The 19,474-nt window shown below is 39.6% G+C and overlaps 1 protein-coding gene and 1 long non-coding RNA gene across 8 annotated transcripts in view; one reads left to right on the top strand and one right to left on the bottom strand.

The window, feature by feature from the left end:
- Nucleotides 1-11,457, bottom strand: part of LOC103911387 (uncharacterized) — a 53,307-nt gene extending 41,850 nt beyond the window's left edge. For 2 of the 4 annotated variants that reach the window (XR_015495781.1, XR_015495780.1), the window contains exons 1-3: nt 11,393-11,457; nt 7,886-7,997; nt 6,373-6,526 (exon numbers count right to left, since the gene is read on the bottom strand). This is a non-coding gene — a long non-coding RNA (uncharacterized LOC103911387). Of the gene's footprint in view, nt 1-6,372; nt 6,527-7,885; nt 7,998-9,204; nt 9,430-11,392 lie in introns of those variants that run through there. The other 2 variants (XR_015495783.1, XR_015495782.1) reach the window with 1 other exon arrangement.
- On the top strand, nt 598-17,297 carry bdnf (brain derived neurotrophic factor). Of its 4 annotated transcripts, NM_001308649.1 has the most exons (3): nt 598-983; nt 1,699-2,068; nt 15,701-17,278. In NM_001308649.1, the coding sequence occupies exon 3, from the start codon at nt 15,722-15,724 to the stop codon at nt 16,532-16,534; it is 813 nt and encodes a 270-aa protein (NP_001295578.1). In that variant the 5' UTR covers nt 598-983; nt 1,699-2,068; nt 15,701-15,721; the 3' UTR covers nt 16,535-17,278. The 4 variants fall into 4 exon arrangements, with proteins under 4 accessions (NP_001295578.1, NP_001295577.1, NP_571670.2 ...); NM_001308648.1 differs by lacking the exon at nt 1,699-2,068; NM_131595.2 differs by lacking the exons at nt 598-983; nt 1,699-2,068 and adding an exon at nt 9,545-9,827.
- The last annotated feature ends 2,177 nt before the right edge of the window (nt 17,298-19,474 follow it).

The raw sequence follows: 19,474 nt of genomic DNA, 5'->3' as shown, positions 1-19,474 counted from the left end.
TGCGGGTAAATACCACCAATTACTCATGTTACTTTTCAGCACATTTGAACACATCCAAGCATAGCGCCTCGTCACTGCATAACAATTAGATTAGTGTTCGTGCTCTGATGGAATTTTACTGATAACAGAAACGGTCGTACTTGGATTTCGTGACTTCCATTCCCTACTTTAGGTCAAGATAAAGGCGTACGGGGGAAAATAACGTTGTCATTTATTTAAGTTGACATCGTGCCTCAAGACTGAGGAGGATTCAGCTTTTTTTTCCATTTGCTATAGTACACACATAACGAAGCTCAAAACTGTATTGCACAGATGTAAGTATGGTACTTAAAACAATGTTTTTCCTCTGTTTGGCTTTCAATAGCACAGCTTTGCAGCAGCAGCAACAAGTCTCCCGAGAACTTAGTCCTACTTGGCAGAAAATAAGATTGTGAAATCTTACCTGATCTCCCTCAGCTGGGAAAACAGCCAGATTGAAAATGTCGTGAACTGTAGGCTTCGCGTAATGTTGACATATCACGCGCAATGCACGCAGAGACGCGCGAAAAAAAAGTGCACATTGCTGTCTTGGATGCGCAACTTTTCTAATGGTCATTCATTTTCAGCCAGCGTCTCGGGGTAGTTGCTGGTCAGTTTAGTTCCCACCTAAACTTGACCGCCTTCGCTTATTTCAATCACGTAAGAGCACTAACGGCGTTTCTCTGAGCGAGGGCACTGCGTAAATCTGTATAGGGGTTTTGGGTAAATCGCGACTGGTTTCTATTTGTCCTCTCGGCACAGTCGCCAAGGTGTAAGAGAGTTTAAGCACGAGGATATTGCAAAGGGTTATTAGATTCATAAGTCACCCAAGTGGTGGGCGATCTTCTGAGCACGGCAGAAGTTCTCATATGATGACTTCAAACAAGACACATTACCTACCAGCATCTGTTGGAGTGTGTGGATATTAAGACACTTCTATCTCCAGGACAGCATAGGGGAAAATGGTAAGTTGCATGGAAATACTACACTTAAAGGAATAATTACTCCAAAAGGCATGGCTTGTGTTTACACTGACTGAAGGGTTGCTTTCAGAAGAACAGATTTTGATGATGCACGACATATACGAGTGCTCTCGTGCTTATGGACCCAAACGCTGAAGGCTACTTAATCGAGGGTTCGGCTTTGCTAACGTGAATGTAAAACTTTGTAATGCTGCTGTTTTCTGGGATTCGTAGATAGAGGGGGAAAATCCGAGTAAAGCAAACGCAGCCGTAGAGAATATACATTCTAATTGGTTTTGCCTTTGTTGCTCTGTGTGCCAATCTGCGCTTTGATGCCTGTTGGGCTTTTAGCCTTTATACTAAATGTCGTTTTTACAAGTGCTCAGTGAAAAAGGCAACATGTGTAGACATGTCCATCTGCCCTGCAGGACAAAAGCAGAGCACCAAGGCGCTATTACTGTGTGATTTGGGGACACGGGTTGCAAGCCTTTTGGGGGACCCCTCTTTAGAGGGTTATGAGCGACTTTTCAGATAAGTGATTCTTTTGTTAAGAAAACGACCGGCCAACATGTGATCAAATATTAACAGGACGGGCTTGCCAAGGATATATTCACGTGACAAGGCGTGGGGAAGCAATAGAGTAAAGCAATATCAAGTGGCACTTAACGAAAGTATAGATTTTTGCCTCTAAGTAACCTTAGCTGTGCTATGATTTCAGCACTTTGGACAGAGGCACCGGGAGTCGTTGAACGCTGCGGACTAACACGGAGTGAGTGGACTTCGCCTTTTGTGTTTTGCCAAAGCTAGGGATTGTTTCACTTTTTCCTTCTTTTTTGCTCTCGGAGGGAGACCCGTGAGAAAACAAAACAAACAAACAAACGCGAGGAAAAGCATCAGTCGATAGCGGGGCTGCTTACTTTGCGCTTGGAGTTTTGTCGCCACTTAGAGCATGTGAAAGTTGAAATCGTAGAGCTGCTAGTGTACTCGTACTTTGCAATCTCCACTTGGTGCACAGCGTTAACTTTGGGAAATGCAAGTGTTGGTCTTGGAGATCTAACCACTGATAGTGGTTGTCAGCTCTTATAAAGGTAAGACCTGTTTGTTTTATTCTCCACTTTACTAGCAGCCCCTTCTCGGGCAGATGTTTATCTATCTGTACATAGCGAAATTGATCCTCTTTTTGCATTTTAACTCTACGGACAGAGAAAATGTAACGCTGTGAGGAAAAGCTTTGGGTTGTGATGGGAGAGAGAAGACGTGAGTCATGAGGGAAATGTTAAACTTACGTTATCATTTTACATGTTCCTTCTACTTTGTCCGTATGCTTTTACACCATGACTATAGCAGAAAACGGTCAGAAAGTTGTTTCAATTACCAGTCACAGCTCTGTCACAAATTCACAGAAACGGACTAATGCTTTTTTCTATATCTACAGTTGCCACATTTAGCACATATTTAATATGAGTTGTCATTTTAAAGCAACACAAATAAATAGTACATGCAAGTGCGTAAAAGCTCACTTTCCGTCCTCATCATAATCAAATGCTTGCGGAATTCTTGTTGTATTTAATGCGCAATTGTCTAGCGCACGCTTTTCTTTGCTTGCTGAATAATGGGGCATGTCTTTAATAAAATATACGACTCAGCACGAGCTACCTCCTACTTATTGTCTTGCTGAGATCGAAAAGATCCTTATCTATCTATCTATCTATCTATCTATCTATCTATCTATCTATCTATCTATCTATCTATCTATCTATCTATCTATCTATCTATCTATCTATCTATCTATCGGTTTAGCTGTCATTCTCGTCATCCTTTCTGATCAGCTAAAATGTTGTTTTCGTTAGCATGGAGGGATAATTTATTCGTTGAATCGATCCTAAAGTGGTGCAACCAGCCTTATCAAACTAATCGCGTCTGTAGCATCTCCGCACTTCGTCATCGTGGACATATTGCTAGTGTTTTTACTACGGACCGCTTCTCCGTTTCATTCATCCCGAGATTTCCACTCCTCTCCTCCAGCATCACCTGCTCATCTCGCTCCCCAGCGCACAGGTCTGTCTGTGCACACGCCGAACAGTTGGGAACCACTTAGAGCTAAAAGCTTTCGCCACAGATAACATATCATGTTAAAGTATTTTGAATTGCCTCGCCAAAAATAGCCCGATGGCCAAAACAATGTGTGTGTGTGTGCGTGTGTGTGTTCATATATATTTCCAGTTAAAGTGAATAAGAATTTGGATAGGCGTGGTCAGATTTTGTTCAGACTGGGTTAGATGGAGCCACCGATAAGATTGCCTGATAAGGAAATGGCTGAGAGGGTGTCACGCGTATTGTGGAGAAAACTGAAGAAAAGCCGTGCAAGACTGAGACGAAATTAGGACAGTCAGCGTTTTAAAGGAGCCTTTCGCTGATGAATTTCTGACTTTTATGCCGACTAAGTTTAGGAATTCGTCTCAGTTTCTGAGAGGGATGTGCGGAGGATATTGGATACGGTCGCTTTTTTTCCTTTGTATCCAAGAATCTGATTAAAGGGTGAAGCGATTGAATGACAAACAGACAGATATGAAAGCCCACGGGCGCCTCAACACTGCGTTAATCAAGAGTCTATCATGCGTAAGACGTTCAGTGTCTTTTAGCTGCTTTTAAATGATCCTTAGGACTGTTTCTCTTTGTCCGGCTGCGTTAGCTTCTTTCAACACTGCCAAATCGGTAATTTCTTTATTACACATTTGTTTTCTTTTTGATAATCGTGTAATTGAGTAGATCTCTGTTGACACAAAAAACAATGTATCGAATGTCTCGTTTTAAGTGACATAAATCAAACGGGACAATCGGCATATGCTTTTGGACTAGCCCGAAAATAATAGCAGCTGGTGCTGTAACTGTCGCTGTTTTGTCACTGTAATTTTCGTAATGCTCTTGTCATTTTTGGTTAAATGTAATGAACAACATCATTACTGACGTGCGTCAAAACGGTCACGAGCGCCGTTTTAATAAGCAAGTATTTAATGCACAATTTAAGCTGTATGTTTTTCAACGAAACAATGTCGGCTTTTGTTAGCAAAATAATATAGTGGTGAATGATTAAATTCTGAAATGCCCACATACACAGAATTGCTGTATTTGTTTTAGCTTTGTCTTAAATGAAATGCTATCATTAAATGATAATTTGTTGGTGGTTTTATACTAATGTGAGTCGTGTTTTCCTTTATTGAATGCACATTTTATTTTCAACGTGAATTTATTTAATTTATTTTAGTTCATAAGACTGAGGAATAGAGATGTGGATTGGTGGTGTGGGTGTGGGCATGCGGGGGGAGGGGGGCTGGAGGCGGATGCGGGGAGGGTGGGGGGTGCTGGGGGATGGCACGACACACTTTGTATGTACGGAAGGTTTTTTATAGAACTTTCTGCAATGTACGTCATCGGATCAGTCCATAAATGGGGTTGTGTTATCTAGCTGAGAATCTCCCTCTCCGCCCCCCTCCCCTCCGTTCTGATCGCTGCAGAGTTAAAGGTGGGCGTCAATAACAAATCTGAGCTTGGTAGGTTTTAATTCAGACAACACATAATGTGGCATTATATTTTTACAGTTTAATCGGCGATTCCTTCCTTGTCGTTTGACTGACCGCCGCGGATGATCAGGGGATATTTACAAAATAAATACTATAAAAATCGTTTTGTAGCCTGTACAGAGCGCGGCTTTCTTAATTAACTTTTATAGTAATGTACAGACTTACTGCGCCCTGCTTGACTCGCGGGAGGAATTTATTATAGGCCTACTGAATATGCTGAGTTCCTCTGGGAAATAAAAGCGTGTGCTCGTCACAATTGCGAAAAAGGAAAAGGTCCGTTTCTTTCATTCACCCTCTAGAAAATATATTTTTTTCTAGTCTCACAATTTTGAGAATGACAGTAAAAACTATTTTAAAGAATCATCATCATTATATTAAGTTTAATTATAATTGTAATATATTGCATATTTAAGAATGAAAATTTACTACATGCATATAATTATTCTATGCATACTACATGCATATAATTATTCTGTGTTTGTGGAGCTATTTGGACAATTCGAAAGACATTAGTCTATTAGCACCTCCGATTGCGTTTTTTGCACAAGAAATCCTCAAGAGACTGGAGAATTGGGCGCGCGCTCAACACCAAGCAAGAGCGTGACTTGCGGTGCTCTAGCGCAAAGCGCTCATTTTGCAAGAGGTCGAGTGATATCTACATTTTAAGGTGTAATTCCTTCATAATCTGCATGTAAATGACGCTGATTGTGTATTGAAACGTAAAGCAAAATAACTTTGCTATTTAGGGTGTTGTAAACCTGTTGTGTTTGTTGTTTGTGTAAAGAGGTGTTTGTTTGTCTGTGAATATGTGTATGGCATATGCAGTATTTATATTTTTGACCTCCAGCATGTATATTCATCTAAGTTTAAACAGTTTGACAGGGTCTGTCTGTATGATGAGCTCTGCTAGTTGTTTGCCACCCACCTGTGTGCTTTACTCACTGATATAAAATGGAGTGGCACTTGCCTCTCTGTATGTGAATAGCTACAGAGCAGCATTAGTGCTGGTGCCTGGCAACTAAAGCTCCGCCAAGGAATCCTCAAACTATTCGCCAACGTCAATGCTTGGGTATGTGTATGCAGGACTTCTCTAACTTGTTTGCAATTTGCCTCCGTGGATAACGGTTAAGAATGGCATCCCAAAGTGTTTGTTTCTACGTGACTTTGATAGACTTGCTTAATGCTGTTTGTACGTAATATCGTGAGCAGGTTGGACAAAGCTACATGTTTTTTCCACAGTCAAATGTTTAACATTTCTTAGAGGTCATTTATATTGTAGCTTCTCTCTGACTGCTTTGTATGGTGATTTTCATTGTTCGCGGACACTTAGTGAAGTTCTTAATCTTTCATCGTAATTTTCACCACCAACTAGCAAATCGATGTCGTTTTGGGCTCGCAACTGGCAAATAGCGCACTATTGATGGTGTTTTCTTTTAGATGGCTTTGTTCAATATTAAAATAGCGATATTTGAAATGTTTATTCAAACTATTAATGAAGTGACAGACTACAATAGTGCATGACAAGGACTGTCTACCTAATTATGTAAATATACTCACCCTTGACACATAAGGGTTTGTTGGGCAAGCAAAAGGCTAGATTACCAGAGGATGTGTGTACAAAGGGATAAAGTGCAGCAGAGGGCTTATACCCCACGGATACATTACCAGTGTAGCTGGTGTATGCTGCTAGGGATGGATTACAGTTACATGGATTGTATAGCTCATTGTGTCTATGTGCTAAAGTGGATATCTAAGTGTGTAGTCCTATAGTGTAGTTGCTATAAGTCAAGACTTTAAGATCTTTATCTTACACGGCTGGCCGCTGCTGACCACCACCGGCCCTTTATTGATAGCAGGAACCTGTTGCATCTTGCTGTTGGAGAGATGAGCACTGCGCAATTCGTCAGTGTGCTGATGAGAGACGGTGATGTGATGTCACATAAAGCACTGCCCAGGCTCCCTTCCCTAAAGACAGAGAGCAGGAGAAACAAAGACAGGCACCCAGGAATGGGCAAACTTGAGTTCCACAAAGTGACTCACTCATTTCGATGCTATGACAAAATGGAAAGACTGGACCCACTTGAACAAGTGTACATACTTAAACGTACACTCGACATTGCAGACTAAACAACACTAAATCATTGACGTGGACTCTTTAAAAAAATGCTGCATGAATAACAGGTTTTTCACATTAGTCATTCATATTTTTGTTGACAGCTGGGTTATGTGAGAAATGTTAGTGAACACTTATATACACTCTTCAAAATATAGACTTAAATATGGACTTTTTTGCATTGATGCTTTATAAAAGAAAAATTTTCGTTCCACAAAGAGCTTTAATTTCAATGAAGAGTAAAAGAAGATAATTATCTTGGTATAAAGAATATTTTATTTAACACGCAATCATTGTTTTAGTATAAGTAATCTATTATTATACAATGAAGAAAGACTACATTGATGTCAGAGGTTCTCCACTGGATCATCAAGGACATTGTATCTATATTTTAAGAGTGTATTTGAGTGGTTTACCTCTGTTTTCCATTGCAGTGCGATGGTTAGAAATGACATTGTACACTTTAATGTGCTCTGTGATGTGTGATAAATGACTTTCTCTCTTAGTGATTATTAAGAAGCTATCACATCCATTTTACTGCAAGTTTTGCCACCCTAAAAGTTTTGTTACCCTGCTCTGCAGTAGTGGAAACTATTCCACCATTTCAGGTTTGTACAGAGTCTAGATCTCTTCTAACTTGATGCTTTGTTATGTGTCATAATGCAACTTCAAAACTCAATTTTGCCATTATGTGGAAGACCTGCTCCAGGATGGAATATTCAACAACGGACAAGACAACAGTGGGCGAGTTTTTGAGAAAGCTGAGGTGACGTCATTAGCGACCCGACCTATTGGATAGAGACACGGCCATCGCTTCTGACGCCGCTCCGACTCTCTCAACATTCAACACCTTGAACCCTGATGGTCAAGTTTCAGCGGTACTGTCCATACTGCGTTTTCATGGACCCTACAGTTTCCACAAAGTTGCAACCAATGAAAGTCAAGGTCTTCCCACAGTTCATCTCTAGCTGTATTCTCATTAGTCCATATGTCCACTTTGTGGTTATCTTAGTTCTGTCTGTGGTGGTGGTGGTGTCAACTTTGTGCTGTATGTGCAGTTCTGAATGGGATCCATGTTGTTTTTGTGCTCCTAATGAGAAGCAGAGTGATTTATTTATGGATTACCTAGCTGGAACAGCCCTAATGCACAGTGTGAGAGTGTGCATGAGTGTATGTGTGTGTGTATGCGCGCGCCTGTGTGTGTGTTTTACCTCTCTTGGAGTCATGTCGCTCAGTAATTGCTGATGCAACTCTTTGTCATCCAGGGTTTGCCCTCTCCTCCTGTGAACCTATGGGATGAGTTATATTCATCTTGGCTTGTCCCTATAGGAGAGAGGAAGGGGACTGTAAGTGCGAGTATGTCAAAATGAGTGAAGGTGAAAGTATATTTGTATAATTTTATATTTGAAAGTGTTCATGTGTAGCAGTGCAAAAAGGTTGAAGATGAGGTGACAAAGAAACAGAAAGGTGGAGATGGAAATAAGTAAAGAAAGAGGGAGTTTGTGTGTGTATGTGTGCGAGTGTGTGTAAGTGTGTGTGAGAAGGCAGGTGTTAGCATCCACTCCCATGCTGGGAACAGCTAGGTTTGAAACCGCTCCACCTCATTACCTTATGCAGGGAATAATCATCATCACTATACACAAAACTCATCAATATAAATCTTGCACTGGACAAGATCCAAAAGCACTTGCAGCTTGGTGAAAGTATGGGGCTAATGATGTGGTGAAGCATAGGGTGAAAGAACAAGGAATGCTTTTGCTAAACTTCTCCAGGAAGGTCACGTTAAATAAGAATTAAACAATAAAGCCACAGTTGAAGAGCAACATTATATCACCTCTATGTTTTTAAACATGTTTGACCGTTTACAAAAATCAAACAAACCACTCCCAGTTATCAGAGGAATAGAACTGACACCGGAAGAACAATGAATAGTATTAAAATCAATGAACCAGCCAACATCTGGCACATAAGCTCCTTTGGCAGACGGGGGGCTCAAACCTGACAATAGTTTAAAATATCACATACAGAGAAGACTAGGGAATAATAGGACCTTGATGTGGTGGGAGCAAGGAGTGAGCTCTTTACTTTGAAGCTACCTTTGTGGAGTCACAATTGCAAATATCAATTTCAGCAGATGATCTATAGTCTTGTCACAAAAAGGTGTTTCAGATTAACCTAACGGCTGTCCATTAGGATGCTGGTGCAGCATTTGTTCGCAGCTAAGACAGTGAATTTAAAGTGATTTAGATGGCAAATGTAATAACTTAAAACCATAATTTACAGTTTTACAGGCAAGTGAAATAACATATAAATTATAATTTTGCCAATTATACAAAGCTGTAGCTACGTGAAGCAAAACAGGTGTTCACTAGAGCTAGGCTAATTTCTCATGTCTTTATACAAATAGTCAAGGAAAACAACACGAAACATCAAACCAAACGGATATATACATGAAACAGCACAAGCATACGCATAAGCGTATGAGATTCACTTTGTATCAGCACACAAAGGAATCGTATTTTATATATACCTTCATCAGTAATGACGAAGAATGTGAACAAAAATGTCAAAAGCCCACACTAACTCAGTGGTCGTCAGGAGAAGCCTGCTCGAGAAAAGAATGCGATGATTTAAAAATCGATGGGCGTTTAAAATCACCCCAAGCCTCTATATGTCCAGGAATTAAAATAGGTTTCTGTCATATGTTGCTCGGTAAACGCCATAATAACACACTTTCCGGTTATTCGTTAGGAATAAGCATCTGAGCCTTCACTTGGTTGGCGCTCGCGCTTGAGTCACATGTTGCAACGTCACGGCAGTAGTTAGTTACTGTAGTCGCGAGGAATGAAGCCGTCATTTCAAGCTGGAGAGCTCTCTCAATGCGCACTACACTGCGAGCGCTCACCATGTCATCCAACTGCTTCAACTCAACTCCAAAGGATCCGCTCAGTCATGGGAGTCCATTACCTCAACCATGCAATTTCCACCATCAATAATTTAATCTATTTGCTCAAAAGCTGAAGAGACAACTTGCAGCTGCTGCTTGGCGAAGAGCGGACGAATATCGCAGAATAGTTGCGCGGAGGTCTTATCCAAAACATCCCAGATGACACTGTCCTGCTGAATGGTCTCCTTTACGACTGGACAGTAAAGGTAGGTTTTTGTGCGGAAAGGAGTCATTATTAATGGGGGTTCTGTAGCCTATCGACTGTGCTACGTCTGTTGTGGAGTTAAGAAAAAGTAATCAAGTGTTGGATCATGCAACGGCAACATGAAACGCTATCCTCGCGTTCATTAATAAGATACGGCGTTATTATGTTGATTGGATTTCTGATAGGGGTCAGTGGAACCAAGTTGTTTTTGTTTAGTACATAGGGCTATCAGCTGTTTATCCTGGCAGATATAAACTATTCTCTTCAACTTTAATAGTTGGCTTTATTGTTTTGTTACTGTATAGATGTGGATGTTTTGGTGATCTAACTTGTTAGAGGCGTAAAAGTATTAACAATTGCCATTTACAATATATTTACTCATATGGACGCATTGTTTATAGTTTAAGCAAAAAATAAGACTATTTGTGCGAACGTACAGTGAATAGGCGCATTTCGTGAATTCAATGAGACTTGAAGAACATGAAACCTGAGATCATCGTTTAGGTTTACCGTGTAGAGTCTAGCCTTCCACTGGAACAGATAAAGTCCCAAAGCGAAGATAAAGTTTTCAGATTAAAAACTAACTGATTAATGTGGTCCTGGGATGATTTTGAATGCCAAGTGGGCAAAATTGCTAAAACTAAATCATAGGCAGTTGATTTCGTTTCCCCAAAATACAAATTTACTTTGTAGTAAAGTTGCTTTGCGGTTAATCTAGTATTTATATAGTCAATGTTGTGATTATTACATAGTAAATATATTAATAGAATATTATGTTAATATTTTAGACGATTAATGTTAATTTAGCATTGTGTATGCAAAGAAAACAGGCCTTTACTTATGGTATCCTATTAAACCGCGTTCTCTGTGTGTGAGTGAATGTTTATGATAGAAAGAGAAAGATGTTTCCAATGGTCTTTGCTTCTCTCCTAGCCTTCACTTCAGATGAGCTTTATGTAGACGAATGCGCCATCTAGCGTAATAGTGTTGTAAAGCCTGTTAAGGAGTAAAAGGATGGATGTGTGGTGCCGCTGTTTTGAGAAAATGATGTTCTTCCTGACAAAACTTTTTTAAGGGTAGAAACTCTGACTATGCTAACTATAATGGCTCTGGACACACCGCGATGGATTAAGACTTTTAAAACGGCTGGTACTCTAATTCTTTAGAAAGTTCAAAAAAGAAAACAAAGTGTCTAGCCTAACATACAAAGTAGCAAATCTAAGCAGATATTTCACCAGCGGATTTAGTTCGCCATGTGTTGCCCTGTCTCTTCTTACGACAAAAGACGAGCCGTATACATAAATTATTACAGCACTAATGTTTAATTTGTCTTTGTCTTCTGCCTTTCAGAAAATTTTAGTAAATGAGTATATTTTAGAGGAATTAAAAGTACCAGACGTAAAGTTAGGCCTACATTTCTGTGTGCTAAACGTCGAGTTTTGTTTTACGCAAATTGCCAGCAGTACCCAAATGTTAAATAGCTAACGCTTTTAAAAACAATATTTATTTTCATATAAATGATTTATAAAGATATTAAGTGTAAAATTGTTATTCTTTTCGACTTACCAACCGAAACCAAACATTCTGCGCCTGCGCAACGCACAGTTGTTATGGTTACCTGTCAAGAAATCGATTTCGTTTCGACAGACTACATTATTATGAACTACAGTGTCTAAATGTTCAGTATAAAGAATATCATTGTAGTGTTTTATAATTTGTTTTGTTTTGTTTTGGTAGTTACTAGTATAACTTTTTGTAGTTTTAAGAATTTGCGTAATTAAAAATTTATATATATATATATATATATATATATATATATATATATATATATATATATATATATATATATATATATATAATTTTTTTTATATATATTTATTTATTTATTTTTTCTAAAAATATACACTGCTGCAGTTCTGAAGCATTTGGGTCACTCTTATGTACTTGCCTGTCTAACATTATTTGTGTAGTTTAATTTAGACAAGATAAGAGGTCTTAAACTTTGTGATCTAGAGCCAACTCTAGCCTACTTGTTGAAAACTTTATATTTAACAGCAGACTGTCTTTTGTTGTGTTACCACTGATGTCAGATTGCAACTGTTATGGAATCCACAGTTTGATGTGTTGTCAAAGTCAGAATAATAATTAACAGCTGAGGCACCTGTGTGAGCTTAAGTGATGCACGCTACAGTTTTCTTGTCATTGACAAGTTCACCAAAGCGATTCAAAAATTTTTCTTGTCCTCTACCCTTTGTTGTCCTTTTCAAATATTTAATAGTGCATTTTAAGATATCTTTCACCCTAAGGAATAAATGTTTTGTTCTCATTTTCCTTTAGAGTGGTAAGGCTAATAGAAAAGTGTCTGTTACCGCAGTACTTTTAAGTTAGAAGAACCGTAGACATCTGTCATTAGTGGTTTTCTGTCATAATCCCTCTATGGTATGGAGATTTAAACAAATAGAGTTGTGGGAGAATCAGGATCATGCAGACCAATCTACCCTGTCCTACCTGCCCTTCTCCAAACAATTGAGCAGGTGCATGTAGTCTTTCTGCCAAAACCGTAGCTGCCACTCATGCCCAATTAAAGTACAATCCTGTTTTACAGTGAAAGGTGTTTGAACGTGCTCCTACCAAGCCCGACCATATGGATCAAATACAGCTGTGCGGTTGTAGTATTTCATCAAGCTTTCTGTGTCTTACTTTGTAGCTTGAAAGATCAGCGAAGGCTGGTTGCTTTCTCGTGTGAGAGGTTTGATTGATGGAAGCCTTGTATGTAGTATTTTCAATGCCTCATGATGAACCAGTCTTCAAAGATCTAACAAACGGGACACAAAGAGCATGAATTAGCAGCTTTGTTTGCACGACTGTTGAGCGGATTATCTTAGCATCAACCATGAAAGGCGTCTTTTTCAATTTGGACATTAAAACACCTGAAACCGTGACTAGATAAATTTTTTTTGACAACTACTACTGTACCACGCTTTCTGTGACCCATCAATGGCACCTGTAGTCGTGTGTACACAAACATAGTCATGTTTGCACATCATACCATATGATGACAGGATATTGATAGCGCATTATCATCAGCAGTTCAAATACACGCATATTAAAAGCAGAACAAACATGTCCGTCAAGGTAATCTCGTCTTCCCTCGATGCTTTGAATGAGACAGAAGGTTTCAGTTATTGCCAACTCAGTCCCAGAGCAATAAAGTGATTCATCGTCTAGATTACGTTTTAACAGGAAGTTGATTGAGAGCATAATCCATATTGATTCTCTTGATGGAAACAGGAAATAGCAGAGTTAGAAATAAAATCATTTGTTGTTCCTAGTGAGAAGCGACCCCAGAGGAAAATGGAAAGCAATTGCAAGCTGATGAGTGGCACTGCCCCCTAGCACCACTTCTTCTAGCCCCACCGCCCTTTTCCTCTCAAGCCCCTTAGAGACCAGAGAGAGACGTCATCAGGGTTGTTGTGCTCTTGGCCTCCATCTCCTGCCGCACAACTACACACCGGTGCGCTAGTCTAATTAGGAGGGAAAGATACAATTTAGCCGGCGTAGTCAGCTTTCAGAAATTCAAGAATAACTTACTTCAGTGCTTTTATGTGAAACTCCAAGCCATGTAGGTCTGTGGAATATTTAAGGTTATGTGTTACTGGCAGGATTTGGATGAGAGATGGCATATACTCCACCTGCTGTCAGGTAGGGCAACAGAAGGGATTTGGGTGTCAGCATGACTGATGCTGGTATTTCATTCAGAAGCCTCTGCAATATATATAAATACTTCTCTCATTAGGGAGACGACAGATGTTTCCTAATTGGGATCATGGTGAAACTGGGGCGGTTACTGGGTTGTGCTTCTCTGTATGTGCGTAAACCCCACATTAAGGTTGTCTTGAGAGTAGGAACGTTGACAATAATCCATCCGTCCTCGCAGGCACGCCACATCTGGAGGAATGAAATAAGACAGAATCATTGAATAATCCTCAGGCAGGCACTTTAAATTCCTCGCTATATTCAGCAGAGGTAATTGCTGACAATGTAAGAAGCTTTTTCCATTACGGGGGAAAGCTGACAGACTGAAGTATCTTTTCATGCCTGCAGAAGCAGCTTGTACACACATTTTGCGCCCTGCCTGATTTGATTAAGATTGATCTGTCCTCCACAGCTGTATCCTCGGCTCCGGGTTTTTCCATGCTTGTTTTTGACCATTTGAGAGCAGAGATTAAAGATGCTCCCACCTCATCTCCCGTACCGAACACACACACATACACACAAAACCCTCGTGGACTGCCGACGTCACTGAGCGAGGGGACTTTGAGCTCATTAAGCAGAGGGCTGTGATATTCTCAATCGAGACTGTGGGACTCCCAACCGGCCTATTTATAGAGCGCACATCTCCATGGCAGTCATCACTGCGCTAGCAAATCGCAGTCATGGCCCCAGACACCAATTAAGAATGAAACAAATGCCTTTTAGACAGGGCGTGTCCCTCCTTCACTCCTGCCGGCCCACACTGCCTTCTGCTCTGGGAGCGGATCCTCCCCCTGTCTCTTCCTGAGGATGCGTGGGGCATCGGGAGGACAGCACGCAGAGAACTGGCGAAGCCTTGCTGCGGTGCTGGATATTTTTAAATGCACCTCCTCTCCATCCCCCTTACCCCACCCCTACCTCTCCCCCTCTCCTTCGCCTTAGAAAAGTGAGAGTAATGGGTATCTTTTTTTTTTGTTATGTGTGCATGATCCCCTGTCTGTTCGTATGCACTGGGATGCTGTTGGATGCAATGAATCGCAGTGACTCATAGAGGGACTTCAGAGAGGTAAGAGAAAGGTGCAGGGAGAGATGAGGAATCACATAGACTCACCGGAATTTCAAATTGTTTGCGTACATTTTGCAGCCAGGGAAAATTTCATTGACTAGAGCATGGTAGTGTGTGCAGGTATGAGAGAATGAATGAATGAATGAATGGCGTCTTTTTTCAGCTCTCTTTGCATCTCTCCTCTCTCTGATCGCTATCTGTCGCTATCTGTTGTCGTAGTGTGTCTGTTCTCATCTGTCTTTGTCCCTTTGTATCTCTGTTTCAGTTTAAAACTCTCTTAGTGGAAAAGATAATCATCTGCGTGGCATCGTAGTGTGTGGGCTTTTTCTTACAAATCAATGTTTCCAGAGAAGTTTAGATTTTTTTTTTCTCATGCATTCAAGCAGCATATAAACTTTAGCCCTGACTCAGATAATAAATACACTGTTAAATAATGATGGGATTTTAACATCACAATTAAAAATGACAATTATTCCAATTTTGGACTGCTCGAGCAAACTTTAATGATAGAAGTTGTTCTGTCATTTTTTTTTTTCTTTTTTGGTGGGTTGGACTTGTTCCCTATATCTGCTCCATCTTATTCTCACATAAGCAGTTCACGGACCTCTTAAAGAACGGAAGAGGAGGCAAGGGATCAGGAGGAAGAAGAGAAGGGGAAGAGCGACTGAGGAGAGTGGGAGCAGTTCTCTTGTGTCCTCCTAATGATACTCCAGGGTCTCTGAATTTAGCCTGCTGTATTTGCTGGTGTTGGAAAGGGGAGGGGGCACAAACGTGCAGGTGTATGTGCAGGGACAGAGTGTTAGTTGCGCTCCCATGGGCATGAGACTAAAAATGAAACAAAGAAATAACAAGTTGGCACGTTGTGTTTGTGTTTTGCTTCAAATTGCGCCACGGGAATGATTCGCCACTATAAGAACCTTTTTTTTTTATTATGAATGAAGTGTTTAATGCAATGTTGTTTGCAAAACAGTTGTTTTACATTTTGTTTTCTGTCCCCCCCTCCCCTTTTCCTCACTCCCCCATCCCTCTTGTCCTTCCCCTTTTGCTGTCTCCAGTTCCAACAGGTTAGAAGAGTGATGACCATCCTGTTCGTTACTATGGTTATTTCATACTTCAGTTGCATGAGAGCTGCGCCCATGAGAGAGATCCCGGGCGTGCAGGGGGGCCACCGGGCCGAGGGCTACCTGGGCGCCGCTGCCGCTGCTGCCGCTGCCGTCACATCGGGCAGCCGAGGCCACGGGACTCCACAGAGTGGGGGCGGGCTGCCCTCGCTCACGGACACTTTCGAGCAGGTCATTGAGGAGTTGCTTGAGGTGGAAGGGGAAGCGACGCAGCAACTGGGGCCTGGGGCCGACCAGGGCCAAGGAGGGGGCGGCCCTATAGATGCGGCAGACTCGAAGGACGTTGACCTGTATGCCTCGCGGGTGATGATCAGCAACCAAGTGCCTTTGGAGCCGCCGTTACTCTTTCTCTTGGAGGAATACAAAAACTACCTGGATGCCGCCAACATGTCGATGCGTGTGCGGCGACACTCGGACCCCGCACGGCGGGGGGAGCTCAGCGTTTGTGACAGTATTAGCCAGTGGGTGACAGCTGTGGACAAAAAGACGGCAATAGACATGTCGGGCCAGACGGTCACCGTTCTGGAGAAGGTCCCCGTGACTAATGGTCAGCTGAAGCAATACTTTTACGAGACCAAATGCAACCCCTTGGGGTACACAAAGGAGGGCTGCCGAGGAATAGACAAGCGGCACTATAACTCGCAATGCCGGACAACCCAGTCTTACGTGCGAGCCCTTACCATGGATAGCAAAAGGAAGATCGGCTGGCGGTTTATACGGATAGACACTTCGTGTGTATGCACATTGACCATTAAGAGGGGCAGATAGTGTACACAATGTATAGATTTTATTGAGAGTTCTAAAAAAAGAGAGAGAGAAAGAGAAAATATCTATTTGTATATACATAACAGGGTAAATTATTCAGTCAGATAAAAATTTTATGGACTGCATGTAAAAAAGAAAAAGTTTATACAGTAAGTGATACTACAGTCTATTTATTGAACATATTCATGACCTTGTAAACAATTAAAAAAAGATCTGATCAGTCATTTGCGCCCAGTTCAAATTACTATATCACATTCCTCAAGACATTGTGTTTTTTACGTTGCCAAGATTTTGAGAGATGAGGAGAGGAGGGGGTGAGGAAGAATTACATTCAAGAAAGAAAAAAAAAGAAAAAAAAAAGAAAAAACTTGCATGCTGCTTCAATTGTGAATTGAAAAACTGTCCACTTTGGGAAAACAAGGAATCGGTTTCCGACCAAAACATTCCGTTTACATTCTCAACCGTAACAGGATTTCCTCCTCTCAGTACTCTGTCTGTTTACTATCCTCAACTTCTCAAGGTAATGTTGGAAATACATACTATGTCAAGGTGCTGTTGTCAAAGCTTTGCTGTTTATTTTTTTATCCCCACAAGATGAAAAAAAATATATAAAATATATATATATATAAAATTTATTCATTGACATGTGTTCTGGATTAATATAATTCATTTTGTATGTTGTGAAGTTGTTTGCAATATTAAATTGAAATATTTGAAGAAATAAAATTACTATAGGCAACTGAAAAACAAAACCAATGTCAATAAAGTTTGAGCTCTCCCTTTACAGGTCGAAATTTGGCACATGCTGTGCAGAGAACATCTTCTCTCGCAGGCAAACATACTTTGGATCCTACATTCATATGATTTCAAAAGGGATAATGATAGATATAAGTATATACACTACAGTATATAAGTATTTATTTCCCATCCTCTCAACATATATAGTTGAAGTCAGAATTATTAGCCTCCCCCCTGTTTCTTTGTTCCCCAATTTCTGTTTAATAGAGAGAAGATTTTTTTAACACATTTCTGAACATATTAGTTTTAATAACTAATACCTGATTTATTTTATCTTTGCCATGATGACAGTAAATAATATTTGACTTGATATTTGTCTAGACATTTCTTTACAGCTTAAAGTGACATTTAAAGGCTTAACCAGGTTAACTAGGCAGGTTAGGGTAATTAGGCAAGTTATTTTATAACAATGGTTTGTTCTGTAGACTATCAACTATATAGCTTAAAGGGGATAATAATTTTGTCCTTAAATTATTATTATTTTTTTTTATTAAAAACTGCTTTTATTCTAGTCAAATCAAAATAAATAAGACTTTCTCCTGAAGAGAAAATATTATCAGGCATACTGTGAAAATTTCCATGCCCTGTTAAACATCATTTGGTAAATATAAAAAGAATAATAATAAATTAAAGGGGGGCTAATAGTTCTGACTTCAACTGTATGTCTATATCCGTATTACCAAGCTAATGTGAAATCTCAAAGCCAGAAATGCAGACGAACACATCCATCCAATGTAAATTCTGATGTGTTCTGTGGAACAACAAACACTCTAGAAAGTTCTCAGGTAAGACTTGATATGTAAATTCTATGGAAACCAGTCTCTCATGTAATGTTGTCCAGAGGGAGAAGGCAATCATCACTAGCACTAAGAGATTAGGATTTTCTTTTGTCTGTAGGATAGATCAATGAAGTCAACACTCCAATGCACTCTGCGTGATATCTGATACACCTGAACACAGACACAGACCTATACACAAACCTGCTTTCCTTCAAAGGTTGTTATCAGACAACTGAACAGAAATCTGTCTGACACTGATACACTGCCACAGATAAGGGAGGAGTTTCATCTGTTCATGGTAAGTATCTCTGCATCATGAGACACATGGGCAGGACCATAAAGGATGCTCAGGCGGAAAGTCAAAACTGATTATAAGTGCATCCTTTATCAGAAACACAACTCAAATTAAATTTGTGTACCCAAGGATATTGATATGAAAGCATAATAATAGCTATCAGCCTTGCTTAATGAGTAAGTGTTTGCTTAACCTTATAGGAACAAATATGAAGCTGCAAAATATAAATCAATGGTGACTGGACTAGATAAAGAAATGGACAATAAAACATTCTTCTGGTGCATTTTATCTGAGAAACAACTTGCATTATTTTTGTGAGGATCAGATTTTCCCCAGTTCAAAGTAGTCCTTGGTAAGACCCAGCAGGGCCCTGTCCCATTTGCTACAGAAGTAGGCCACTCTATTCTCTGTTTCTTTTTCCACAATAACAGCAAGTAAACTCATAAAATTACTGTTTAAGCAGGGCAGTCCAAATAAAAAATGAGAATATGGAAAAAGTAAATACAAATTATATATATATATATATATATATATATATATATATATATATATATATATATATATATATATATATATATTTTTTTTTTTTTTTTTCCTCAATGTTTAATGGAGAGCCGATTTCTTCAGCACATTTCTAAACATAATAGTTTTAATAACTAATTTCTAATAACTGATTTATTTTGGTGAAAATAAAATAGTGTTTAAAATTTTTTAAACTGCTTTTATTCTAGCCTAAATAAAACAAATAAGACTTTCTCCAAAAGAAAAAAATATTATCAGACATGCTGTGAAAATTTCCTTTCCCTGTTAAACATAATTTGAAAAATATATATAAATAAAAATAAAATAAAAATCTTTCCCCATTTTTTGTTTAATGGAAAGAAGATTTTTTCAACACACTTCTAAACATAATAGTTTTAATAACTCATTTCTAATAACTGATTAATTTTATCTTTGCCATGATGACAGTAAATAATATTTTACTAGATATTTTTCAATACACTTCAATACAGCTTAAAGTGATATTTAAAGGCTTAACAAGGTTAATTTAACTAGGCAATTAGGCAAGTT

The sequence above is a fragment of the Danio rerio genome, chromosome 7, assembly GCF_052040795.2.
Source record: "Danio rerio strain M-AB ecotype USA chromosome 7, GRCz13ab, whole genome shotgun sequence".
Classification (NCBI taxonomy): domain Eukaryota; kingdom Metazoa; phylum Chordata; class Actinopteri; order Cypriniformes; family Danionidae; genus Danio; species Danio rerio.
Note: the sequence above shows the minus strand (reverse complement) of the source record. Positions and strands in the feature narration are given on the sequence as shown.